The following is a 27461-nucleotide window of genomic DNA, read 5'->3' as shown; positions in this document are numbered from 1 at the left end:
TGCTCTGACGCTCTGTTACTGTTCTCTACGTATACCTTGTACGGCACTGCCTACACTTTGTGGCGCCCTAGAAATAAATGTTGTTAATAATAATAATAATGTACGTAATAATGAGGAGCATGCTGGGGTAACTGGGCATGGGGTATGCAGTGGGATGCCAGCAGCTCAGGTTCCCCCCAGGGATGAAGTGTCCCCACCTGCACTAGTGGTACATTTCTGCTCCCCCTCTCATAGTAACAGTGGTATAATCCTCAGATAGTCATTCACTTCCTGTCTCCTCCTCAGGAGCCATCATCACTTATGCCTGGCCGTAGAGCAGCATGAGTCTTGCACTCCGGAACAATGGCGCCTGGCGGCAGGACTCACGGACAGGTTTTGTCAGTGCTGAGAGTCTCTCGCCGGAAGTGGTGCCCGCCTCTCCGCCCGGGGTCATTGCTCCGGTCCTGTTTCCGGCGTGTCCTTGAGTCCTGTTACAACCATGTTGTCCCGCTGCCTGGCCCGGGCCCTTCGCTGCCCCGTCACCGCACTGAGGCGGGTGAGTCCCGGAGGGGCGCAGGATGGGGGCCCGACTCTCTGCTCCCCTCTCCAAATGTGCCCTATTATCCCGGTCTTTCCTCCTGCCCTATTCACCTTACCTCATGCCCTCTCCCAACTAACGCCATAAAGTCTCCCCTTATTGCTTTAATTACCCCACTCACCCGTCCCCCTACTTCCCAATCCCCGAACAATTCCCCCCCCCCCCCCCCCCCCTTCACCGTCCCCCCCACTATTCCCCTTGGGGTTGGAGATTCTCTGCTGCTGTCACTGTGTAACTAGAACAATTGTGAAGATATGTGGCCCCGACCCTCCCCCTGCAGCCTTATGTTTGGGGGTCACCCCTATGGGACCCCACTGCTATAGGCAGGATGGTTTAATTAGTGGATGCTCCATTGGGTGGGGACAGGTAGGAAATCTGGCACCTGATCAGACCCACCTGGTAAGCTGGGCAGCAATGGTGATCATGTGACTGGTGTGCAGCGGTGCAATGGGGATCACGTGACTGGTGCATGGGGGTGCAATAGGGATCACGTGACTGGTGCGCGGGGGTGCAATAAGGATCACGTGACTGGTGCGCGGGGGTGCAATAGGGATCACTTGACTGGTGTGCGGGGGTGCAATAGGGATCTGGTGAGTGGGGGTGGCAATGGGGATCTAGTGACTGGTGAGTGGGGGTGGCAATGGGGATCATGTGACTGGTGCGCAGGGGTGCAATGGGGATCATGTGACTGGTGCGCAGAGGTAGCAATGGTAAGCACGTGACTGGTGCGCAGGGGTGGAAATGGTAAGCACGTGACTGGTGCGCACGGGTGGCAATGGTAAGCACGTGACTGGTGCGCACGGGTGCCAATGGTAAGCACGTGACTGGTGCACAGGGGTGGCAATGGTAAGCACGTGACTGGTGCACAGGGGTGGCAATGGTAAGCACGTGACTGGTGCACAGGGGTGGCAATGGTAAGCATGTGACTGGTGCACAGCGGTGGCAATGGAAAGCACGTGACTGGTGCACAGGGGTGGCAATGGAAAGCATGTGACTGGTGCACAGGGGTGGCAATGGTAAGCACGTGACTGGTGCGCAGGGGTGGCAATGGTAAGCATGTGACTGGTGCGCAGGGGTGGCAATGGTAAGCACGTGACTGGTGCGCAGGGGTGGCAATGGTAAGCACGTGACTGGTGCGCAGGGGTGGCAATGGTAAGTACGTGACTGGTGCGCAGGGTTGGCAATGGTAAGCACGTGACTGGTGCGCAGGGGTAGCAATGGTAAGCACGTGACTGGTGCGCAGGGGTAGCAATGGTAAGCACGTGACTGGTGCGCAGGGGTGGCAATGGTAAGCACGTGACTGGTGCGCAGGGGTGGCAATGGTAAGCACGTGACTGGTGCGCAGCGGTGGCAATGGTAAGCATGTGACTGGTGCGCAGGGGTGGCAATGGTAAGCACGTGACTGGTGCGCAGGGGTGGCAATGGTAAGCACGTGACTGGTGCGCCGGGGTGGCAATGGTAAGCACGTGACTGGTGCACAGGGGTGGCAATGGTAAGCACGTGACTGGTGCGCAGGGGTGGCAATGGTAAGCATGTGACTGGTGCGCAGGGTTGGCAATGGTAAGCACGTGACTGGTGCGCAGGGGTAGCAATGGTAAGCACGTGACTGGTGCGCAGGGGTAGCAATGGTAAGCACGTGACTGGTGCGCAGGGGTGGCAATGGTAAGCACGTGAATGGTGCGCAGGGGTGGCAATGGTAAGCACGTGACTAGTGCGCAGGGTTGGCAATGGTAAGCACGTGACTGGTGCGCAGGGGTGGCAATGGTAAGCATGTGACTGGTGCGCAGGGTTGGCAATGGTAAGCACGTGACTGGTGCGCAGGGGTGGCAATGGTAAGCATGTGACTGGTGCGCAGGGGTGGCAATGGTAAGCATGTGACTGGTGCGCAGGGGTAGCAATGGGGATCACATGTCTGCTGTGCGGGATAACGATGGGGATCGCGGGACTGCTGCGTGGGGTAGCAATGGGGATCATTTCACTGGTGCAGTGGGGATCACGTGACTGGTCCTTGGAGGAGCAGTTTGGGTCATGTGAATGACTTGAACTTTGTCTGTCTATATCGCCTTGATTTGACTTGAAACAGATTGTTCTGAACGCATTCTGAAACATGACCTTCCTAAAATAAAAATAAAAAATGCTGTATTTGCTTAAACTTCCTCTCGTGACTGGTACATAGTTGTATACTGCAGATCACATGACTAGTGCATAGTTGTATACTGCAGATCACATGACTGGTGCATAGTTGTATACTGCAGATCACATGACTGGTGCATAGTTGTATACTGCAGATCACATGACTGGTGCATAGTTGTATACTGCAGATCACATGACTGGTGCATAGTTGTATACTGCAGATCACATGACTGGTGCATAGTTGTATACTGCAGATCACATGACTGGTGCATAGTTGTATACTGCAGATCACATGACTGGTGCATAGTTGTATACTGCAGATCACATGACTGGTGCATAGTTGTATACTGCAGATCACATGACTGGTGCATAGTTGTATACTGCAGATCACATGACTGGTGCATAGTTGTATACTGCAGATCACATGACTGGTGCATAGTTGTATACTGCAGATCACATGACTGGTGCATAGTTGTATACTGCAGATCACATGACTGGTGCATAGCTGTATACTGCAGATCACATGACTGGTGCATAGCTGTATACTGCAGATCACATGACTGGTGCATAGTTGTATACTGCAGATCTCATGACTGGTGCATAGTTGTATACTGCAGATCACATGACTGGTGCATAGGGGTGTAATGCTGATGGATCACATGACTGGAATATGGGGGTGTACTGCAAATCACATGTCTCGTGCATAATGTGCAATTCCCATCACTTGTCTGGCATGTCACTTGTACTGTGCACATGGATAAGGATGTTAGGCCTGACAGTGGGTACTGTCTGTATGTGTGGTCTCTTGTTAGTATCTGGTTATGTGACCTTCTGGGAGTATGTTAAATTGCGGTCCAGTGATTGCTGGTTATCCAGCCCTGACTTCCTGCAGCTATTACTGACTTATTAGTAAGGTGTTGTGTATTACACCCACGTCTGAGTCATGGGGTGTTGTGTATCACACCCACTGCTGAGATGCTGGTGGGCTGCTGTGTATCACACCCACTCCAGTTGCTGGTGGGTTGTTGTGTATTGCGTTCACTGCAGAATTGCTGATGAGGTGCTGTGTGTCGCGCCCACTGCTGAGTCGCTGTGGGGTGCTGTGTGTCGCGCCCACTGCTGAGTTGCTGTGGGGTGCTGTGTGTCGCGCCCACTACTGAGTCGCTGTGTCGCACCCACTGGTGAGTCGCTGTGGGGTGCTGTGTGTCGCGCCCACTGCGGAGTCGCTGTGGGGTGCTGTGTGTCGCGCCCACTGCTGAGTCGCTGTGGGGTGCTGTGTCGCGCCCACTGCTGAGTCGCTGTGTGTCGCACCCACTGCTGAGTCGCTGTGGGGTGCTGTGTGTCGCGCCCACTGCTGAGTCGCTGTGTGTCGCGCCCACTGCTGAGTCGCTGTGTGTCGCGCCCACTGCTGAGTCGCTGTGGGGTGCTGTGTGTCGCGCCCACTGCTGAGTCGCTGTGGGGTGCTGTGTGTCGCGCCCACTGCTGAGTCGCTGTGGGGTGCTGTGTGTCGCGCCCACTGCTGAGTCGCTGTGGGGTGCTGTGTGTCGCGCCCACTGCTGAGTCGCTGTGGGGTGCTGTGTGTCGCGCCCACTGCTGAGTCGCTGTGGGGTGCTGTGTGTCGCGCCCACTGCTGAGTCGCTGTGGGGTGCTGTGTGTCGCGCCCACTGCTGAGTCGCTGTGGGGTGCTGTGTGTCGCGCCCACTGCTGAGTCGCTGTGGGGTGCTGTGTGTCGCGCCCACTGCTGAGTCGCTGTGGGGTGCTGTGTGTCGCGCCCACTGCTGAGTCGCTGTGGGGTGCTGTGTGTCGCGCCCACTGCTGAGTCGCTGTGGGGTGCTGTGTGTCGCGCCCACTGCTGAGTCGCTGTGGGGTGCTGTGTGTCGCGCCCACTGCTGAGTCGCTGTGGGGTGCTGTGTGTCGCGCCCACTGCTGAGTCGCTGTGGGGTGCTGTGTGTCGCGCCCACTGCTGAGTCGCTGTGGGGTGCTGTGTCGCGCCCACTGCTGAGTCGCTGTGGGGTGCTGTGTGTCGCGCCCACTGCTGAGTCGCTGTGGGGTGCTGTGTCGCGCCCACTGCTGAGTTACTGTGGGGTGTTATGTATTGTGCTCACTGCTGAATTGCTGGTGGGGTGTTGTGCTCACTGCTGAATTGCTGGTGGGGTGTTATGTATTGTGCTCACTGCTGAGTAGCTGGTGGGGTGTTATGTATTGTGCTCACTGCTGAATTGCTGGTGGGGTGTTATGTATTGTGCTCACTGCTGAATTGCTGGTGGGGTGTTATGTATTGTGCTCACTGCTGAGTTACTGTGGGGTGTTATGTATTGTGCTCACTGCTGAGTTACTGTGGGGTGTTATGTATCGCACTCACTGCTGAGTTACTGTGGGGTGTTATGTATTGTGCTCACTGCTGAGTTACTGGTGGGGTGTTATGTATTGTGCTCACTGCTGAATTGCTGGTGGGGTGTTATGTATTGTGCTCACTGCTGAATTGCTGGTGGGGTGTTATATATTGTGCTCACTGCTGAATTGCTGGTGGGGTGTTATGTATTGTGCTCACTGCTGAATTGCTGGTGGGGTGTTATGTATTGTGCTCACTGCTGAATTGCTGGTGGGGTGTTATGTATTGTGCGCACTGCTGAATTGCTGGTGGGGTGTTATGTATTGTGCTCACTGCTGAATTGCTGGTGGGGTGTTATGTATTGTGCGCACTGCTGAATTGCTGGTGGGGTGTTATGTATTGTGCTCACTGCTGAATTGCTGGTGGGGTGTTATATATTGTGCTCACTGCTGAATTGCTGGTGGGGTGTTATGTATTGTGCTCACTGCTGAGTTGCTGGTGGGGTGTTATGTATTGTGCTCACTGCTGAATTGCTGGTGGGGTGTTATATATTGTGCTCACTGCTGAATTGCTGGTGGGGTGTTATGTATTGTGCTCACTGCTGAATTGCTGGTGGGGTGTTATATATTGTGCTCACTGCTGAATTGCTGGTGGGGTGTTATATATTGTGCTCACTGCTGAATTGCTGGTGGGGTGTTATGTATTGTGCGCACTGCTGAATTGCTGGTGGGGTGTTATGTATTGTGCGCACTGCTGAGTCGCTGTAGGTTGCCGTGTATCGCACCCACTGTTGAGTCGCTGTAGGTTGCCGTGTATCGCACCCACTGCTGATAATTTACATCTGATTTGGCTGTGATATTAAAATGGATCCAAAAGTAGTTGTTTTTGCCATGTATTTCCTGGCCACATTTGTAGTGTAACCTGCAGATCTGATTACAGGATCATTCAGTAGAGTAACTGTAGAAAAGACAGAGAGAGGGGGTGCAGGTCCGGGGGTCTTCCCGGGATACCGGAGCATATTCCCGCTTTATATATGTTCTTCTCCCCCGAGCATGAACTCCTATATCATTGTCCGGCCGGTGAGCTGACACACTACTGCCTCTCTTCCAGGGCTCTGCTGACGCTCAGATTCGCCCGCTTATACGTAAGTAAGTGAGTGTATATCACCCTGGGGCCACCAGCAATACAGCTGCTCATATGTTGTTTGTCTTTCAGAGATCGCAGGGTTTCGCGTCGCATCCATCAGTGACCCTAGGAACCACCAGTAAGTGTGTGTGTAGACTGCAGAACTAGCACTCATGGGCGTTCCAGCCATCACTTTGCATTGTGTGACGCTGTGGGGTGTTGGTCCCGGGGAGTTTGGAGATATTACAGAGGAGACATGGTCTGTTGATGTGTTTCTGTCCTTTGCAGAGTGTCAGCATTAGGCCTAAATACAGCCAGGTTTTACCGGACCTCCACAGTCTACAGTAAGTGTCCGCAGGGAGTACAAAGAGGTGCAGTAAAAGAGGTGACCTCCCTGTAACCTGCGCACTCTCTCCTCCAGGACAGGATGTGGTGACTGTGAACACGCCAGCGTTTGCAGAGTCCGTCACAGAAGGAGATGTCAGGTGGGAAAAAGGTGAGATCAGAGACCCCTATATAGTACACCATTTCACTTTAATTTCAGCACATGCACCCCAACGATCCAAGTAAATCAGTGAGAGTGACGGACCAACCCACACTTATAGACAGTGTAAGAGAGCCCCCCCCCTCTGTATCCAGGCAGTCTGTCATCATGAGAAACCCTCATCTCAGTATATAAGAGGAATGATCTAGGCCCCTGACCCATCCGGTAAGTATTCAGATACCATTGCCTTAATAGTTTTCAGTACAGTTGCCATGAAGACCCATGCCTCAGTGAGTCAGACTAACACTGTAACGTAGACCTTTGCCTCACTGAGTCAGGGTAGAAACATACATAGAAACATAGAATTTGACGGCAGTTAAGAACCACTTGGCCCATCTAGTCTGCTCCTTTTTTATTTTATCCTTTAGGCAATCTCAACCCTTTTTTAACCTTGATTCTTTGTAAGGATATTCATATGCCTGTCCCAAGCATGTTTAAATTGCCCTACAGTCTTAGCCTCTACCACCTCTGATGGGAGGCTATTCCACTTATCCACTACCCTTTCTGTGAAGTAATTTTTCCTTAAATTTCCCCTGAACCTCCCCCCCTCCAGTCTCAATGTATGCCCTCGAGTTCTAATACTTCTTTTCCTTTGAAGAATGTTTCCCTCCTGAACTTTGTTAAGACCCTTTATATATTTGAAAGTTTCTATCATGTCTCCCCTTTCCCTTCTCTCCTCCAAACTATACATGTTAAGATCTTTTAGCCTTTCCGGGTAAGTTTTGTGATGTAGGCCATGCACCATTTTAGTTGCCCTTCTTTGTACACTCTCTAATGTATTTATATCCTTCTGGAGATAGGGTCTCCAGAACTGGACACAGTATTCCAGATGGGGCCTTACCAATGACCTATACAGTGGCATTATCACTTCTTTTTTCCTGCTACTGATTCCTCTCCCAATGCAACCAAGCATCTGACTTGCCTTTCTCATTGCTTTGTTGCATTGCTTTCCTGCCTTCAAGTCACTTGAAATAGTGACTCCTAAATCTCTTTCCTCCTCAGTAGTTTCCATTATAGTACCCTTGATACTATACTTAGCCTTTGGGTTTTTGAGACCCAAGTGCATGATTTTGCATTTTTTAGCATTAAACTGTAGTTGCCACGTTCTTGACCATTTCTCAAGCCTACCTAGGTCATCAATCATTTGTTTGACCCCTCCCGGTGTGTCTACCCTGTTGCATATCTTTGTATCATCTGCAAAAAGGCATATCTTCCCTTCAATACCATCTGCAATGTCACCAACAAAGATATTAAAGAGAACTGGACCTAGTACAGATCCCTGGGGTACTCCACTGGTAACATTTCCCTCCATAGATTGCACTCCATTAACTACAACTGTCTGTTTCCTATCCTGCAACCAGGTTCTTATCCATTTCACTAATTTATAATCCACCCCCAGGCTTTCAAGTTTATTTAGCAGTCTGTGATGTGGGACAGTGTCAAATGCCTTACTAAAGTCTAGATATGCTACATCTACAGCTCCCCCTTGATCTATTAATTTCATCACAGAGTCAAAAAAGTCAATAAGATTTGTTTGGCATGATCTCCCACCAGTAAATCCATGCTGTTTTGGATCCTGTAAGTTGTTCGATTTAAGATATTCCACTACTCTTTCTTTTAATAGTTTTTCCATTACTTTCCCTACTACTGATGTAAGGCTTACTGGTCTGTAGTTACTTGCTTCTTCCTTGCTTCCACTTTTGTGCAGTGGAACTACATTTGCTCTTTTCCAGTCCTCTGGAATATCACCTGTATTTAGTGACTGGTTAAATAATTCTGTTAAAGGTGTAACCAGGACATCTTTTAGCTCTTTGAGTATCCTTGGGTGTATTCCATCTGGTCCCATTGATTTATCCACTTTTAGTTTTGAAAGTTCTGTTAGGACCTTCTCCTCTGTAAATGTATTTTCATCTACCTTATTTTTATGAATGTCCTTGCAATTTAACTGTGGCCCCATCCCTTCTTCTGTAGTAAATACTGAGCAAAAATAATTATTTAGGTGATCTGCTATTGCCTTGTCTCCCTCCACCAAATGCCCACTCTCTGTCTTAAGTCTTATTATTCCTCCATTTGATTTTCTCCTTTCACTTATATACTTAAAAAAAGTTTTGCCCCCTTTATCTACTGACTGGGCCATTTTCTCCTCAGCTTCTGCCTTTGCACGTCTGATCACTTTCTTAGCATCCTTCCGTCTGTCCAGATACTCCTCTTTGTCGTTATTATTTTGAGTCTGTTTGTATTTCCTAAAAGCCATCTTTTATGCTTTCACACTAGTTGATACTACTTTTGTGAACCACACTGGCTTCCTTTTCCTGGTGCTTTTCCTAACCATTTTGATACAAAGGTCTGTTACACTTAGTAATGCACTTTTAATTTTTTTTCCACCTCTCCTGCACCCCTTCCAAGTTCCTCCAGTCTGCCAATGAATCACTTAAACATCTCCCCATTTTTGCAAAGTCTGCATTTCTAAAATCCAACACCTTTGTTTTTGTGTGAGAGGAGTTGGATCCTGTCTTTATACTAAACCATACTGCTTGATGATCACTGGATCCCAGGTGCTCACCCACATATATATCAGATATTCTATCACCATTTGTAAGAATTAGATCTAATATTGAGTCTTTGCGAGTGGGCTCCCTCACCAATTGCTTGAGAGATGCTCCCTGTAAGGAATGTAGAAATTTGCCACTTGTAGCTGAACTTGCAAAAGACCCCTCCCAATTTACATCAGGTAAATTAAAGTCTCCCATGATTATGACTTCTCCCTTAAAAGCCATTTTAGAGATGTCCAACAATAGGTTCCTGTCCAAATCCTGCCCCTGGCCTGGTGGTCTATAGATCACCCCAATGCGAATAATGTCCTTCTTCCCAGTTTCTATGGTGACCCAAAGGGCCTCAGTTTTGGCTTCAATATTTTGTATTAAAGTGGCATTTATGCTTTTTTTCACATACATTGCTACCCCTCCTCCTATTCTTCCTATTCTATCTTTCCTAAATAAATTGTATCCTGGTATAGTTAAGTCCCAGTCATGATTCTCATTGCACCAAGACTCTGTAATAGCCACAAAATCCAGGTTATCCCTTGTCATTATCGCAATTAGCTCTGGAATTTTGTCTCCTAAGCTCCTAGCATTTGCAGACATAGCTTTAAAAAATGTTTCTGTGCATTTGTTAGTAGTAGCCATGTCCAGAGCGTACAAAATGAATGACAAGTTTAAAGTTGAAATTACCTGTTTGGGGATGTTGCTCAGTATTTGTTTTCTTTTACTAATCAGTAATCATACTCTGTCCTTTACACCACGACTATACCTTACTAAATATAAAGACATAGTACACCTGACCACAATGGGTTAATGTTCAAAAGAGGTAATCACCAGTTAGTATGCAATACTAAACTGTTTCACTGAGCAACTTCCCCACACATGCAATGACATTTTCAAGAAATCATTACATAAAGAAACATACATAAGTTTGCATAAGAGAGAACTGTAGTGAGCAGATTGGGGATGCCTTTTCCTAGGTTTTGTAAAAACGGATGATATGCATAAGATGAATTACATACTTTTGAGCATTAAGGCAGTCCTTTTGTGGTAGTGTTGGTGTTTCCCTTCTGTTTTCCTTCGGTTTAACGCAGGTATAACGCTATTTTTATAATAACACTTTTATGTCAGCACTTCTATGGGTACCATTATAAAGTAGTGCCATGCCATATTATATAAGAAATATGGTTAGAATCTAAGCACTTGTCTCACTTCATAGCCGTACAGTTATTATTCAGGCCAATGACTCAGTGAGTAAGAGTACAAACATAGGGCCTAATTCGGACTGATTGCAAACAGCAACATTTTTTTATCTAATGGAGTAAACCATGTGCACTGCAGGTGGGGCGGATGTAACATGTGCAGAGAGAGTTAGATTTGGGTGGGGTGTGTTCAAACTGAAATATAAATTGCAGTGTAAAAATAAAGCAGCCAGTATTTACCCTGCACAGAAACAGAATAACCCACCCAAATCTAACTCTTTCTGCACATGTTATATCTGCCCCACCTGCAGCGCACATGGTTTTGCCCATTAGAGAAAGATTTTGCTTTTGCGATCAGGTCTGAATTAGGCCCATAATCTACGCCCATGTTTTAGTAGTTAAAATGAAGATTATAATATAGGGCAAGGTCTCAGTGAGTAAGTGTATGGATATAATCTAGGTAACTATGTTGTAGTGAATAAGAGCACAAGTATATTCCAGGTCTTTGTCTCAGTGAGTCAGAGTATAAATATAGTCTAGGCCTATGTCTCAGTGAGTGAGTGTACCTGTATAATCTGAGCCCACGTCTCAGTGAGTAAATGTACCTGTATAATCTCAGCCTATGTCTCAATAAGTGTACCTGTATAATATGAGCCCACGTCTCAGTGAGTAAGTGTACCTGTATAATATGAGCCCACGTCTCAGTGAGTAAGTGTACCTGTATAATCTGAGCCCACGTCTCAGTGAGTAAGTGTACCTGTATAATATGAGCCCACGTCTCAGTGAGTAAATGTACCTGTATAATCTCAGCCTATGTCTCAATAAGTGTACCTGTATAATATGAGCCCACGTCTCAGTAAGTGTACCTGTATAATATGAGCCCACGTCTCAGTGAGTAAGTGTACTTGTATAATCTGAGCCCACGTCTCAGTTAGTAAGTGTACCTGTATAATCTGAGCCCGTGTCTGTCAGTAAGTGTACCTGTATAATCTGAGCCCACGTCTCAGTGAGTAAGTGTACCTGTATAATCTGAGCCCACGTCTCAGTAAGTGTACCTGTATAATCTGAGCCCACATCTCAGTGAGTAAATGTACCTGTATAATCTGAGCCTATGTCTCTGTCAGTAAGTGTACCTGTATAATATGAGCCCACGTTTTAGTGAGTAAGTGTACCTGTATAATCTGAGCCCACGTCTCATTCAGTAAGTGTACCTGTATAATCTGATCCCATGTCTCAAATCAGTAAGTGTACCTGTATAATCTGAGCCCACGTCTCAGTGAGTAAGTGTACCTGTATAATCTGAGCCCACGTCTCAGTGAGTAAGTGTACCTGTATAATCTGAGCCCACGTCTCAGTAAGTGTACCTGTATAATCTGAGCCCACATCTCAGTGAGTAAGTGTTCCTGTATAATCTGATCCCATGTCTCAAGTCAGTAAGTGTACCTGTATAATCTGAGCCCACGTCTCAGTGAGTAAGTGTACCTGTATAATATGAGCCCACGTCTCTGAGTAAGTGTACGAATATAACCTCTCTCAGAAGAGCCACCTTTGTTTGGAAGGACGGGCACATTTTTCCTTTAACTCCCCCTTGTCTTTCTCAGCTGTCGGCGATTCAGTGGCTGAAGATGAAGTTGTGTGTGAGATTGAGACTGACAAAGTAAGTGGCTATTAATGCGTGCGGTATGTCCTGTTCTCTCCCTCCACCCCACGTCCTGGACTGTTTTACCACCACATTTTGTTCTTAGACATCGGTGCAAGTCCCTGCCCCATCTGCCGGGGTTATTGAAGCTCTTCTGGTCCCTGATGGAGGAAAGGTCGAGGGTGGGACGCCACTGTTTGTCCTCAAGAAATCTGGAGGTAGAAAGTATTTGATGGGGTCTTGGCGTAACTTGTTGTGGAATTAATTCTGGAATTGTGGGCACAATTGGGTCTGTTAAAGGGTGGTACTACATCCCACTTCATAAATGGCGATCCCTGATCCTTGGGCATGAGCTGGGGTCTGGGTGTGTGATGCCATTGGGCACAGTACAGGTTTCTCAGTTATAAGCTCATGTTGACATATGCAGAGAGGCCGGATGGGCAGCCCTTTAATTTTTGTTTTTGTTAATTTTTTCTTTTTCTAGCTGCTGCTAAGACCAAACCTGCTGAGACTGCGCCCACGCCGCCAGCTGCCCAACAGCCCCCTCCAGCCCCTGCTGCCTCAGTGGGGCCTATACCCACTGCTATCCCACCAGTCCCACCGGTGTCTGCAAAGCCACTGGAGTCCAAACCTGGTAAGAGCTATGGGATATGCATGATGTGACACCTGGCATAATTGGTGAGAACTGTGATGGATGCGTGGCATGTAGCTCTGTTTATGAGGGCATCCTAGCGGAATGATTGAAAGTTAGTATGGAAACATTATGAGGCCGAAATGTTGTAACCGAGAAATAAGGTAGGAAGAGTTGGGGTGGCGTGTGGGAAAACTATGGTTTCAATGTTATCCTAAATGGGTGGCATGGGATTGGTGTTTAATGTGCAGTGACCAGATGGAGGCAGAGTGGATCGCTTGGCGGTCTACATGGGCAGTGCAGGTGGGATGGATTGCTGGGCAGTGCACATAGGCTTTGGAGGCTGGTTGATGAGGATGGGACAGATTGCTGGGCTGTGGACATGAGCTTTGGTATCTGCCTGGATTGGTGGACTGGGATTGAGTGGGAGGAGGCAGACTGGATTGGTGAATGGCAAATGGGCAGAAGGATGCCGATTAGATTGGTGTGGGATAGAGCAGGAGGCGGTAGATGGGATTGAGGAGGAGGAGGTAGACTGGATAGGGTGGGTGGAGGTAGACTGGATAGGGAGGGTGGAGGTAGACTGGATAGGGAGGGTGGAGGTAGACTGGATAGGGTGGCTGGAGGTAGATTGGATAGAGTGGCTGGAGGTAGACTGAATAGGGTGGCTGGAGGTAGACTGAATAGGGTGGCTGGAGGTAGACTGGATAGGGTGGCTGGAGGTAGACTGGATAGGGTGGCTGGAGGTAGACTGGATAGGGTGGCTGGAGGTAGACTGGATAGGGTGGCTGGAGGTAGACTGGATAGGGTGGCTGGAGGTAGACTGGATAGGGTGGCTGGAGGTAGACTGGATAGGGTGGCTGGAGGTAGACTGGATAGGGTGGCTGGAGGTAGACTGGATAGGGTGGCTGGAGGTAGACTGGATAGGGTGGCTGGAGGTAGACTGGATAGGGTGGCTGGAGGTAGACTGGATAGGGTGGCTGGAGGTAGACTGGATAGGGTGGCTGGAGGTAGACTGGATAGGGTGGCTGGAGGTAGACTGGATAGGGTGGCTGGAGGTAGACTGGATAGGGTGGCTGGAGGTAGACTGGATAGGGTGGCTGGAGGTAGACTGGATGGATAGGGTGGCTGGAGGTAGACTGGATAGATTTGGGCGGCTGGAGGTAGACTGGATAGATTTGGGCGGCTGGAGGTAGACTGGATAGATTTGGGCGGCTGGAGGTAGACTGGATAGATTTGGGCGGCTGGAGGTAGACTGGATAGATTTGGGCGGCTGGAGGTAGACTGGATAGATTTGGGCGGCTGGAGGTAGACTGGATAGATTGGAGCGGCTGGAGGTAGACTGGATAGATTGGAGCGGCTGGAGGTAGACTGGATAGATTGGAGCGGGTGGCTGGAGGTAGACTGGATAGATTGGAGCGGGTGGATGTAGACTGGATAGATTTGAGCGGGTGGAGGTAGACTGGATAGATTTGAGCGGGTGGAGGTAGACTGGATAGATTTGAGCGGGTGGAGGTAGACTGGATAGATTTGAGCGGGTGGAGGTAGACTGGATAGATTTGAGCGGGTGGAGGTAAACTGGATAGATTTGAGCGGGTGGAGGTAGACTGGATAGATTTGAGCGGGTGGCGGAAGACTGGATAGATTTGAGCGGCTGGAGGTAGACTGGATAGATTTGAGCGGCTGGAGGTAGACTGGATAGATTTGAGCGGCTGGAGGTAGACTGGATAGATTTGAGCGGCTGGAGGTAGAGGATAGATTTGAGCGGCTGGAGGTAGACTGGATTGATTTGGCACTGTGTTTATGTTGTGAGCTGTATCTGCTTTTAACATGAAGAACATTTATGGTGATATCTGGGTACAGTGACAGGAGGCTACTGATCCATTCTCTCTACAGTTTCTGCGGTGAAGACAACCCCTGCTCCTCCCGTCTCTGAAGGAACACAGTCTGCTAGCGCCCGCGGAGAACACCGGGTAAGCCGCTCTCCGGCTTCTATAACCGCTTAGCAGAACCGGCTTCCTAGTGCTATGCTCCATAAATCTTGATTCCCACGTATATGACCAGTCTAACACCTGATCACCCCCAGGTGAAGATGAACCGAATGCGTCAGCGAATCGCACAGCGCCTGAAGGAAGCACAGAACACTTGCGCCATGCTGACCACCTTCAATGAGGTGGACATGAGGTCAGTGCCTCCCGCTCTGGGTTCTGGTGGACATGTGTTTGGGTGGGGGGGATAGGTTTCTAATTCTGCCGGTCTTTACCTTTCCAGCTCCATTCAGCAGATGAGGTCTCTGCACAAAGACGCTTTCCTTAAGAAACATAACCTAAAACTTGGCTTCATGTCGGCATTTGTCAAAGCTGCAGCCTTCGCTCTCCAGGACCAGCCGGCTGTGAACGCTGGTGGGTTGTATTCCGCTGTACCCTGCATATTAGGGACTGACTCCTCTCCCAGCAACATAGTTCCCAGTTACTTCCAGGAACCATATATCACTCTTCTCTCTTGCAGTTATTGATGATACAACCAAGGAGATTGTATACAGAGACTATATAGACATCAGCGTGGCTGTGTCAACCCCCCGGGTGCGTTGTACTGTATGGAGCTAGTGTGGGCTGCTCAGCAGAGCCTCATTCACTGAATTGTCTCTACCCCCCTTCCCCACAGGGTCTGGTGGTTCCTGTGCTGAGAAATGTAGAATCCCTGAACTTCGCTGGCATCGAACGGACAATCGCTGAGCTGGGAGAAAAGGTGACATTTATATTCCCATTTATCTAATAGCTGCCACGCACTGTGACTCTGCCTGGTGGCTGCACCTTACATGTTCTTTAATAATTGCTAAAATTTAAGTGATGCTCGTCACCCTCCCCTAATGCAGGCCCAACTGATCATCACAATTATACACCTCAGTGGGATCCTCTATTACTACGCTACACCCTGACATCACAATAATCGGATCCTCTATTACTGTGCTTCACCCTGACACCCTCCACAGCACAATAACCGGATCCTCTATTACTGCGCTACACCCTGACACCCTCCACAGCACAATAACCGGATCCTCTATTACTGCGCTACACCCTGACACCCTCCACAGCACAATAACCGGATCCTCTATTACTGCGCTACACCCTCCACAGCACAATAACCGGATCCTCTATTACTGCGCTACACCCTGACACCCTCCACAGCACAATAACCGGATCCTCTATTACTGCGCTACACCCTGACACCCTCCACAGCACAATAACCGGATCCTCTATTACTGCGCTACACCCTGACACCCTCCACAGCACAATAACCGGATCCTCTATTACTGCGCTACACCCTGACACCCTCCACAGCACAATAACCGGATCCTCTATTACTGCGCTACACCCTGACACCCTCCACAGCACAATAACCGGATCCTCTATTACTGCGCTACACCCTGACACCCTCCACAGCACAATAACCGGATCCTCTATTACTGCGCTACACCCTGACACCCTCCACAGCACAATAACCGGATCCTCTATTACTGCGCTACACCCTGACACCCTCCACAGCACAATAACCGGATCCTCTATTACTGCGCTACACCCTGACACCCTCCACAGCACAATAACCGGATCCTCTATTACTGCGCTACACCCTGACACCCTCCACAGCACAATAACCGGATCCTCTATTACTGCGCTACACCCTGACACCCTCCACAGCACAATAACCGGATCCTCTATTACTGCGCTACACCCTGACACCCTCCACAGCACAATAACCGGATCCTCTATTACTGCGCTACACCCTGACACCCTCCACAGCACAATAACCGGATCCTCTATTACTGCGCTACACCCTGACACCCTCCACAGCACAATAACCGGATCCTCTATTACTGCGCTACACCCTGACACCCTCCACAGCACAATAACCGGATCCTCTATTACTGCGCTACACCCTGACACCCTCCACAGCACAATAACCGGATCCTCTATTACTGCGCTACACCCTGACACCCTCCACAGCACAATAACCGGATCCTCTATTACTGCGCTACACCCTGACACCCTCCACAGCACAATAACCGGATCCTCTATTACTGCGCTACACCCTGACACCCTCCACAGCACAATAACCGGATCCTCTATTACTGCGCTACACCCTGACACCCTCCACAGCACAATAACCGGATCCTCTATTACTGCGCTACACCCTGACACCCTCCACAGCACAATAACCGGATCCTCTATTACTGCGCTACACCCTGACACCCTCCACAGCACAACAACCGGATCCTCTATTACTGCGCTACACCCTGACACCCTCCACAGCACAATAACCGGATCCTCTATTACTGCGCTACACCCTGACACCCTCCACAGCACAATAACCGGATCCTCTATTACTGCGCTACACCCTGACACCCTCCACAGCACAATAACCGGATCCTCTATTACTGCGCTACACCCTCCACAGCACAATAACCGGATCCTCTATTACTGCGCTACACCCTCCACAGCACAATAACCGGATCCTCTATTACTGCGCTACACCCTCCACAGCACAATAACCGGATCCTCTATTACTGCGCTACACCCTGACACCCTCCACAGCACAATAACCGGATCCTCTATTACTGCGCTACACCCTGACACCCTCCACAGCACAATAACCGGATCCTCTATTACTGCGCTACACCCTGACACCCTCCACAGCACAATAACCGGATCCTCTATTACTGCGCTACACCCTGACACCCTCCACAGCACAATAACCGGATCCTCTATTACTGCGCTACACCCTGACACCCTCCACAGCACAATAACCGGATCCTCTATTACTGCGCTACACCCTGACACCCTCCACAGCACAATAACCGGATCCTCTATTACTGCGCTACACCCTGACACCCTCCACAGCACAATAACCGGATCCTCTATTACTGCGCTACACCCTGACACCCTCCACAGCACAATAACCGGATCCTCTCTTACTGCGCTACACCCTGACACCCTCCACAGCACAATAACCGGATCCTCTCTTACTGCGCTACACCCTGACACCCTCCACAGCACAACCACCGGATCCTCTCTTACTGCGCTACACCCTGACACCCTCCACAGCACAATAACCGGATCCTCTATTACTGCGCTACACCCTGACACCCTCCACAGCACAATAACCGGATCCTCTATTACTGCGCTACACCCTGACACCCCCGCAGCACAACGGTGGTTCTTCTCTTACTGCTATCATGCCAGCTTTGCTATCTTATGTATCTTTGTCATCCTCAGGCCCGGAAGAATGAACTAGCTATTGAAGATATGGATGGAGGAACCTTCACTATCAGTAATGGAGGAGTGTTTGGTTCTTTGTTTGGGACACCGATTATCAATCCCCCACAGTCTGCTATACTGGGAATGCATGGTATATTTGACCGACCAGTTGCTGTAGCTGGCAAGGTATGTATACTGGAAGACCAACGTGAGGGATATAGCTAATATAGCCTGTCCATTTCCCAGATACAGTGCTGGTAGAGGGGAGAGATCTGTCCCTTTCCCGGATACAGTGCTGGTGGAGGGAGGAGAGATCTGTCCCTTTCCCGGATACAGTGCTGGTGGAGGGAGGAGAGATCTGTCCCTTTCCCGGATACAGTGCTGGTGGAGGGAGGAGAGATCTGTCCCTTTCCCGGATACAGTGCTGGTGGAGGGAGGAGAGATCTGTCCCTTTCCCGGATACAGTGCTGGTGGAGGGGAGAGATCTGTCCCTTTCCCGGATACAGTGCTGGTGGAGGGGAGAGATCTGTCCCTTTCCCGGATACAGTGCTGGTGGAGGGGTAAGAGATTAGGCCTTTCTCCTTCTCAGATACAGGGCTTGATGGAGGGGGGGTATGGGTCTTTAGGTCGACCACACTTAGGTCGACAGTTATTAGGTTGACCACTATTGGTTGACATGCATTAGGTCGACATGGTTACTAGGTTGACTTGCTCACTGGGTCGACATGAGGTGTTTTTTTTTGTGGTGTCGTTTACTTTTCTCTATCGTCCTAGTGGATGCTGGGGTTCCTGAAAGGACCATGGGGAATAGCGGCTCCGCAGGAGACAGGGCACAAAAAGTAAAGCTTTTCCGATCAGGTGGTGTGCACTGGCTCCTCCCCCTATGACCCTCCTCCAGACTCCAGTTAGATTTTTGTGCCCGGCCGAGAAGGGTGCAATCTAGGTGGCTCTCCTAAAGAGCTGCTTAGAGAAAGTTTAGCTAGGTTTTTTTATGTTACAGTGATTCCTGCTGGCAACAGGATCACTGCAGCGAGGGACTGAGGGGAGAAGGAGTCAACTCACCTGCGTGCAGGATGGATTGGCTTCTTGGCTACTGGACATCAAGCTCCAGAGGGACGATCACAGGTACAGCCTGGATGGTCACCGGAGCCGCGCCGCCGGCCCCCTTGCAGATGCTGAAGACAGAAGAGGTCCAGAATCGGCGGCTGAAGACTCCTGCAGTCTTCTAAAGGTAGCGCACAGCACTGCAGCTGTGCGCCATTTTCCTCTCAGCACACTTCACACGGCAGTCACTGAGGGTGCAGGGCGCTGGGAGGGGGGCGCCCTGGGAGGCAAAATGAGTACCTATAAAGGCTAAAAATACCTCACATATAGCCCTAGAGGCTATATGGAGATATTTAACCCCTGCCTGATTTCTCAAAATAGCGGGAGACGAGCCCGCCGGAAAAGGGGCGGGGCCTATCTCCTCAGCACACGGCGCCATTTCCTCTCACAGCTCCGCTGGTCAGGACGGCTCCCAGGTCTCTCCCCTGCACTGCACTACAGAAACAGGGTAAAACAGAGAGGGGGGGCAAATTTATGGCGATATTTTTATATAACAAAGCAGCTATAGGGGAGCACTTATTATAAGGCTATCCCTGATATATATATAGCGCTTTTGGTGTGTGCTGGCAAACTCTCCCTCTGTCTCCCCAAAGGGCTAGTGGGTCCTGTCTTCATTAGGAGCATTCCCTGTGTGTCTGCTGTGTGTCGGTACGTGTGTGTCGACATGTATGAGGACGATATTGGTGTGGAGGCGGAGCAATTGCCAAATATGGGGATGTCACCTCCTAGGGGGTCGACACCAGAATGGATGCCTTTATTTATGGAACTACGGGATAGTGTCAACACGCTAAAGCAGTCGTTTGACGACATGAGACGGCCGGACAATCAATTAGTGCCTGTCCAGGCGACTCAAACACCGTCAGGGGCTGTGAAACGCCCTTTGCCTCAGTCGGTCGACACAGACCCAGACACAGGCGATGACTCCAGTGGTGACGGTGACGAATCAACCGTATTTTCCAGTAGGGCCACACGTTATATGATTTTGGCAATGAAGGAGGCGTTACATTTAGCTGATACTACAGGTACCACTAAACAGGGTATTATGTGGGGTATGAAAAAACTACCTATAGTTTTTCCTGAATCAGAAGAACTAAATGACGTGTGTAATGAAGCGTGGGTTACCCCTGATAAAAAGCTGATAATTTCAAAGAAATTATTGGCATTATACCCTTTCCCGCCAGAGGTTAGGGAGCGCTGGGAAACACCTCCTAGGGTGGACAAGGCGCTAACACGCTTATCTAAACAAGTGGCGTTACCCTCTCCTGAGACGGCCGCACTTAAAGATCCATCAGATAGGAGGATGGAAAATATCCAAAAAAGTATATACACACATGCAGGTGTTATACTACGACCAGCTGTAGCAACTGCCTGGATGGGCAGTGCGGGGGTAGTTTGGTCAGAGTCCCTGATTGAAAATATTGATACCCTGGACAGGGACAATATTGTACTGTCGTTAGAACAAATAAAGGATGCGTTTCTTTATATGCGTGATGCACAGAGGGATATATGCACACTGGCATCACGGGTAAGTGCTATGTCCATTTCGGCCAGAAGAGCTTTATGGACGCGACAGTGGACAGGCGATGCGGATTCAAAACGGCATATGGAAGTTTTGCCGTATAAGGGGGAGGAGTTATTTGGAGTCGGTCTATCAGATTTGGTGGCCACGGCTACAGCCGGGAAATCCACCTTTCTACCTCAAGTCACTCCCCAACAGAAAAAGGCACCGACTTTTCAACCGCAGCCCTTTCGTTCCTTTAAAAATAAGAGAGCAAAGGGCTATTCATATTTGCCACGAGGCAAAGGTCGAGGGAAGAGACAGCAACACGCAGCTCCTTCCCAGGATCAGAAGCCCTCCCCGGCTTCTACAAAAGCCTCAGCATGACGCTGGGGCTTCTCAAGCGGACTCGGGGACGGTGGGCGGTCGTCTCAAAAATTACAGCGCGCAGTGGGCTCACTCGCAAGTAGATCCCTGGATCCTGCAGATAATATCTCAGGGATACAGGTTGGAATTAGAGACAGATCCACCTCGCCGTTTCCTGAAGTCTGCTTTACCAGCGTCCCCCTCCGAAAGGGAGACGGTGTTGGAAGCCATTCACAAGCTGTACTCTCAGCAGGTGATAGTCAAGGTACCTCTTCTGCAACAAGGGAAGGGGTATTATTCCACTCTTTTTGTGGTACCGAAGCCGGATGGCTCGGTAAGGCCTATTCTAAATCTGAAGTCCTTGAACCTGTACATAAAGAAGTTCAAGTTCAAAATGGAGTCACTCAGAGCAGTGATAGCGAACCTGGAAGAGGGGGACTTTATGGTATCCTTGGACATCAAGGATGCGTATCTCCACGTTCCAATTTACCCCTCACACCAGGGGTACCTCAGGTTCGTTGTACAAAACTGTCACTATCAGTTTCAGACGCTGCCGTTCGGATTGTCCACGGCACCTCGGATCTTTACAAAGGTAATGGCCGAGATGATGATTCTTCTTCGAAGAAAAGGCGTATTAATTATCCCATACTTGGACGATCTCCTAATAAGGGCGAGGTCCAGAGAACAGCTAGAGATGGGATTAGCACTGTCTCAAGAAGTGCTAAAACAGCACGGGTGGATTCTGAATATTCCAAAATCCCAGTTAATGCCGACAACTCGTCTGCTGTTCCTAGGGATGATTCTGGACACGGTTCAGAAAAAGGTTTTTCTCCCGGAGGAAAAAGCCAAGGAGTTATCCGAGCTTGTCAGGAACCTCCTAAAACCAGGAAAGGTGTCTGTACATCAATGCACAAGAGTCCTGGGAAAAATGGTGGCTTCTTACGAAGCGATTCCATTCGGCAGATTCCACGCAAGAATTTTCCAAAGGGATCTGTTGGACAAATGGTCAGGGTCGCATCTTCAGATGCACCTACGGATAACCCTGTCTCCAAGGACAAGGGTGTCTCTTCTGTGGTGGTTGCAGAGTGCTCATCTATTGGAGGGCCGCAGATTCGGCATACAGGATTGGATCCTGGTGACCACGGACGCCAGCCTGAGAGGCTGGGGAGCAGTCACACAAGGAAGAAACTTCCAGGGAGTATGGACGAGCCTGGAAACGTCTCTTCACATAAACATTCTGGAACTAAGAGCAATATACAATGCTCTAAACCAGGCAGAACCTCTGCTTCAGGGAAAACCGGTATTGATCCAGTCGGACAACATCACGGCAGTCGCCCATGTGAACAGACAGGGCGGCACAAGAAGCAGGAGGGCAATGGCAGAAGCTGCAAGGATTCTTCGCTGGGCAGAGAATCATGTGATAGCACTGTCAGCAGTGTTCATCCCGGGAGTGGACAACTGGGAAGCAGACTTCCTCAGCAGACACGATCTTCACCCGGGAGAGTGGGGACTTCATCCAGAAGTCTTCCACATGCTGGTAACCCGTTGGGAAAGACCAATGGTGGACATGATGGCGTCTCGCCTCAACAAAAAACTGGACAGGTATTGCGCCAGGTCAAGAGATCCGCAGGCAATAGCTGTGGACGCGCTGGTAACGCCTTGGGTGTACCAGTCGGTGTATGTGTTTCCTCCTCTGCCTCTCATACCAAAAGTATTGAGAATTATACGGCAAAGAGGCGTAAGAACGATACTAGTGGTTCCGGATTGGCCAAGGAGGACTTGGTACCCGGAACTTCAAGAGATGATCACGGAAGATCCGTGGCCTCTACCTCTAAGGAGGGACTTGCTTCAGCAGGGTCCCTGTCTGTTTCAAGACTTACCGCGGCTGCGTTTGACGGCATGGCGGTTGAACGCCGGATCCTAAAGGAAAAAGGCATGCCGGAAGAAGTCATTCCTACTTTGATTAAAGCAAGGAAGGAAGTAACCGTGCAACATTATCACCGAATTTGGCGAAAATATGTTGCGTGGTGCGAAGATCGGAGTGCTCCGACGGAGGAATTTCAACTGGGTCGATTCCTACATTTCCTGCAATCAGGATTGTCAATGGGTCTCAAATTGGGATCTATTAAGGTTCAAATTTCGGCCCTGTCGATTTTCTTTCAAAAAGAATTGGCTTCAGTCCCTGAAGTCCAGACCTTTGTTAAGGGAGTGCTGCATATACAGCCTCCTGTGGTGCCTCCAGTGGCACCGTGGGATCTAAATGTGGTTTTGGACTTCCTAAAATCTCATTGGTTTGAACCACTAAAAAAGGTGGATTTGAAATATCTCACATGGAAAGTAACCATGCTTCTAGCCCTGGCTTGGGCCAGGAGAGTGTCAGAACTGGCAGCTTTATCTTACAAAAGCCCATATCTGATTTTCCATTCGGACAGGGCAGAACTGCGGACTCGTCCGCATTTTCTCCCTAAGGTGGTGTCAGCATTTCATCTGAACCAGCCTATTGTAGTGCCTGCGGCTACAAGTGACTTGGAGGACTCCAAGTTACTGGACGTTGTCAGAGCATTAAAAATATATATTGCAAGGACAGCTGGAGTCAGAAAATCTGACTCGTTGTTTATATTGTATGCACCCAACAAGATGGGTGCTCCTGCGTCTAAACAGACGATTGCTCGTTGGATCTGTAGCACAATACAACTTGCACATTCTGTGGCAGGCCTGCCACAGCCTAAATCTGTAAAGGCCCATTCCACAAGGAAGGTGGGCTCATCTTGGGCGGCTGCCCGAGGGGTCTCGGCATTACAACTTTGCCGAGCAGCTACGTGGTCAGGGGAGAACACGTTTGTAAAATTTTACAAATTTGATACTCTGGCTAAGGAGGACCTGGAGTTCTCTCATTCGGTGCTGCAGAGTCATCCGCACTCTCCCGCCCGTTTGGGAGCTTTGGTATAATCCCCATGGTCCTTTCAGGAACCCCAGCATCCACTAGGACGATAGAGAAAATAAGATTTTACTTACCGATAAATCTATTTCTCGGAGTCCGTAGTGGATGCTGGGCGCCCATCCCAAGTGCGGATTATCTGCATAAATTGTACATAGTTATTGTTAACTAATTCGGGTTATTGTTGAAGGAAGCCATCTTTCAGAGGCTCCGCTGTTATCATACTGTTAACTGGGTTTAGATCACAAGTTGTACGGTGTGATTGGTGTGGCTGGTATGAGTCTTACCCGGGATTCAAAATCCTCCCTTATTGTGTACGCTCGTCCGGGCACAGTACCTAACTGGAGTCTGGAGGAGGGTCATAGGGGGAGGAGCCAGTGCACACCACCTGATCGGAAAAGCTTTACTTTTTGTGCCCTGTCTCCTGCGGAGCCGCTATTCCCCATGGTCCTTTCAGGAACCCCAGCATCCACTACGGACTCCGAGAAATAGATTTATCGGTAAGTAAAATCTTATTTTTACAGTGACGGGGAACCCCAATTAGTGCACTGTGTCCACTCACATGGCGAGCGCAAGGTGCCTCACTCCGCTGCGCTCGGCACAGGTTACTATTCCCAATCGTAGTCCACGTGGATCATAAATTATCAAAAAGTTGAAAAAATTAAGGGGAAAAATTTGAAAAATACGTCGGCCTTTTTCCATGTCGGCCTAATGCATGACGACCAATAGTGGTCGACCTGATAACTGTCAACCTAACTGTGGTCGACCTAATGAAAGTATCCCGATGGAGGGGGGTGAGATCTTGGCCTGTCCCATTCCTAGATACAGTGCTGGTGGAGGAGAGAGATCTAGGCCTTTCCCAGATACAGTGCTGGTGGAGGGGGGAGAGATCTAGGCCTTTCCCAGATACAGTGCTGGTGGAGGGAGGAGAGATCTAAGCCTTTCCCAGATACAGTGCTGGTGGAGGGGGGAGAGATCTAGGCCTTTCCCAGATACAGTGCTGGTGGAAGGGGGAGAGATCTAGGACTTTCCCAGATACAGTGCTGGTGGAAGGGGGAGAGATCTAGGACTTTCCCAGATACAGTGCTGGTGGAGGGAGGAGAGATCTAAGCCTTTCCCAGATACAGTGCTGGTGGAGGGGGGAGAGATCTAGGCCTTTCCCATTCTCGGACACAGTGCTGGTGGAGGGGGGAGAGATCTAGGCCTTTCCCAGATACAATGCTGGTGGAGGGAGGAGAGATCTAAGCCTTTCCCAGATACAGTGCTGGTGGAGGGAGGAGAGATCTAAGCCTTTCCCAGATACAGTGCTGGTGGAAGGGGGAGAGATCTAGGACTTTCCCAGATACAGTGCTGGTGGAGGGAGGAGAGATCTAAGCCTTTCCCAGATACAGTGCTGGTGGAGGGGGGAGAGATCTAGGCCTTTCCCATTCTCGGACACAGTGCTGGTGGAGGGGGGAGAGATCTAGGCCTTTCCCAGATACAATGCTGGTGGAGGGAGGAGAGATCTAAGCCTTTCCCAGATACAGTGCTGGTGGAGGGAGGAGAGATCTAAGCCTTTCCCAGATACAGTGCTGGTGGAAGGGGGAGAGATCTAGGACTTTCCCAGATACAGTGCTGGTGGAGGGAGGAGAGATCTAAGCCTTTCCCAGATACAGTGCTGGTGGAGGGGGGAGAGATCTAGGCCTTTCCCAGATACAATGCTGGTGGAGGGGGGAGAGATTTAGGCCTTTCCCAGATACAGTGCTGGTGGAAGGGGGAGAGATCTAGGACTTTCCCAGATACAGTGCTGGTGGAAGGGGGAGAGATCTAGGACTTTCCCAGATACAGTGCTGGTGGAGGGAGGAGAGATCTAAGCCTTTCCCAGATACAGTGGAGGGGGGAGAGATCTAGGCCTTTCCCAGATACAGTGCTGGTGGAGGGAGGAGAGATCTAAGCCTTTCCCAGATACAGTGCTGGTGGAAGGGGGAGAGATCTAGGACTTTCCCAGATACAGTGCTGGTGGAGGGAGGAGAGATCTAAGCCTTTCCCAGATACAGTGCCGGTGGAGGGGGGAGAGATCTAGGCCTTTCCCAGATACAGTGCTGGTGGAGGGGGGAGAGATCTAGGCCTTTCCCAGATACAATGCTGGTGGAGGGGGGAGAGATCTAGGCCTCTCCCATTCTCAGATACAGTGCTGGTGGAGGGGGGAGAGATCTAGGCCTCTCCCATTCTCAGATACAGTGCTGGTGGAGGGGGGAGAGATCTAGGCCTGTCCCATTCTCGGACACAGTGCTGGTGGAGGGAGGAGAGATCTAAGCCTTTCCCAGATACAGTGCCGGTGGAGGGAGGAGAGATCTAAGCCTTTCCCAGATACAGTGCTGGTGGAGGGGGGAGAGATCTAGGCCTTTCCCATTCTCGGACACAGTGCTGGTGGAGGGGGGAGAGATCTAGGCCTTTCCCAGATACAATGCTGGTGGAGGGGGGAGAGATCTAGGCCTCTCCCATTCTCAGATACAGTGCTGGTGGAGGGGGGAGAGATCTAGGCCTGTCCCATTCTCAGATACAGTGCTGGTGGAGGGGGGAGAGATCTAGGCCTGTCCCATTCTCGGATATAGTGCTGGTGGAGGGGGAAGAGATCTAGGCCTGTCCCTTTCCCAGATATAGTGCTGGTGGAGGAGGGAGAGATCTAGGCCTGTCCCTTTCCCAGATACAGTGCTGGTGGGGGGGGGGGGGGAGGAGATCTAGACCTGTCCTCTTCTCGGATACAGTGCTGGTGGAGGGGGGAGAGATCTAGGCCTGTCCCTTTCCCAGATATAGTGCTGGTGGAGGGGGGAGAGATCTAGGCCTCTCCCATTCTCCGACACAGTGCTGGTGGAGGGGGGAGAGATCTAGGCCTGTCCCATTCTCATATACAGTGATGGTGGAGGGGGGAGAGATCTAGGCCTTTCCCATTCTCAGATATAGTGCTGGTGGAGGGGGGAGAGATCTAGTACTGCCGTTCTGTGGAAATATTGCTGCTTCTATCCCCAGGCTGGTGGTGCTCTGGCTCAGACATGGGAAATGACCTATTCTTGTTACCTCCTGCAGGTGGAGGTGCGTCCTATGATGTACGTTGCACTGACATATGATCACCGGCTGATTGATGGCAGAGAAGCTGTTCTTTTCCTGCGGAAGATCAAGTCAGTTGTTGAGGATCCACGTGTTCTGCTGCTGGATCTCTGATCCCCGTCCGGGGCCCCGTTTACCCCCACACTCCCCAGAATATAGGTTGTGGCCGCAGAATCCCCTGTGTCTGTACTCAGATTGTGGATCATTTTAAAGACTTGCAAAAAGGACAAATCCCACAACTGGTACAGCGTGGAGCGTGCAGACCCCTTCTATCACCCAATGGGATTGGGGCATCACCTTCCAACCACACAGACTCTGAATCACCTGGCTGGAGTGGGGTCTGCCCAGTACTGGCACCTTACTGCGTAACCAACATACAGAGTTATCTACACTATTTAAGGACTGCTTTGATTTTAAACGTGTAAAAAATAAATTCCATTTAAAGAAATAATGTTGTTATCCGAGACCCCGGCAATACCAGATTTACAGG

The 27461-nt window shown here is 49.9% G+C and overlaps 1 protein-coding gene across 2 annotated transcripts; it reads left to right on the top strand.

Moving 5' to 3' along the window:
- The first annotated feature begins 330 nt into the window (after window positions 1-330).
- DLST (dihydrolipoamide S-succinyltransferase) lies at window positions 331-27422 on the top strand. Of its 2 annotated transcripts, none has more exons than XM_063948298.1 (15): window positions 331-535; window positions 6153-6186; window positions 6258-6306; window positions 6456-6511; window positions 6589-6663; window positions 12055-12110; window positions 12199-12313; window positions 12577-12726; window positions 14620-14696; window positions 14810-14907; window positions 14995-15125; window positions 15232-15305; window positions 15388-15471; window positions 17997-18164; window positions 26951-27422. In XM_063948298.1, the coding sequence occupies exons 1-15, from the start codon at window positions 479-481 to the stop codon at window positions 27083-27085; spliced, it is 1359 nt and encodes a 452-aa protein (XP_063804368.1). In that variant the 5' UTR covers window positions 331-478; the 3' UTR covers window positions 27086-27422. The 2 variants fall into 2 exon arrangements, with proteins under 2 accessions (XP_063804368.1, XP_063804369.1); XM_063948299.1 differs by having other exon boundaries at window positions 334-535; window positions 12199-12310.
- Window positions 27423-27461: the final 39 nt, after the last annotated feature.

This window comes from Pseudophryne corroboree, chromosome 12 (assembly GCF_028390025.1).
Source record: "Pseudophryne corroboree isolate aPseCor3 chromosome 12, aPseCor3.hap2, whole genome shotgun sequence".
In the NCBI taxonomy this organism is placed as follows: domain Eukaryota; kingdom Metazoa; phylum Chordata; class Amphibia; order Anura; family Myobatrachidae; genus Pseudophryne; species Pseudophryne corroboree.
Note: the sequence above shows the minus strand (reverse complement) of the source record. Positions and strands in the feature narration are given on the sequence as shown.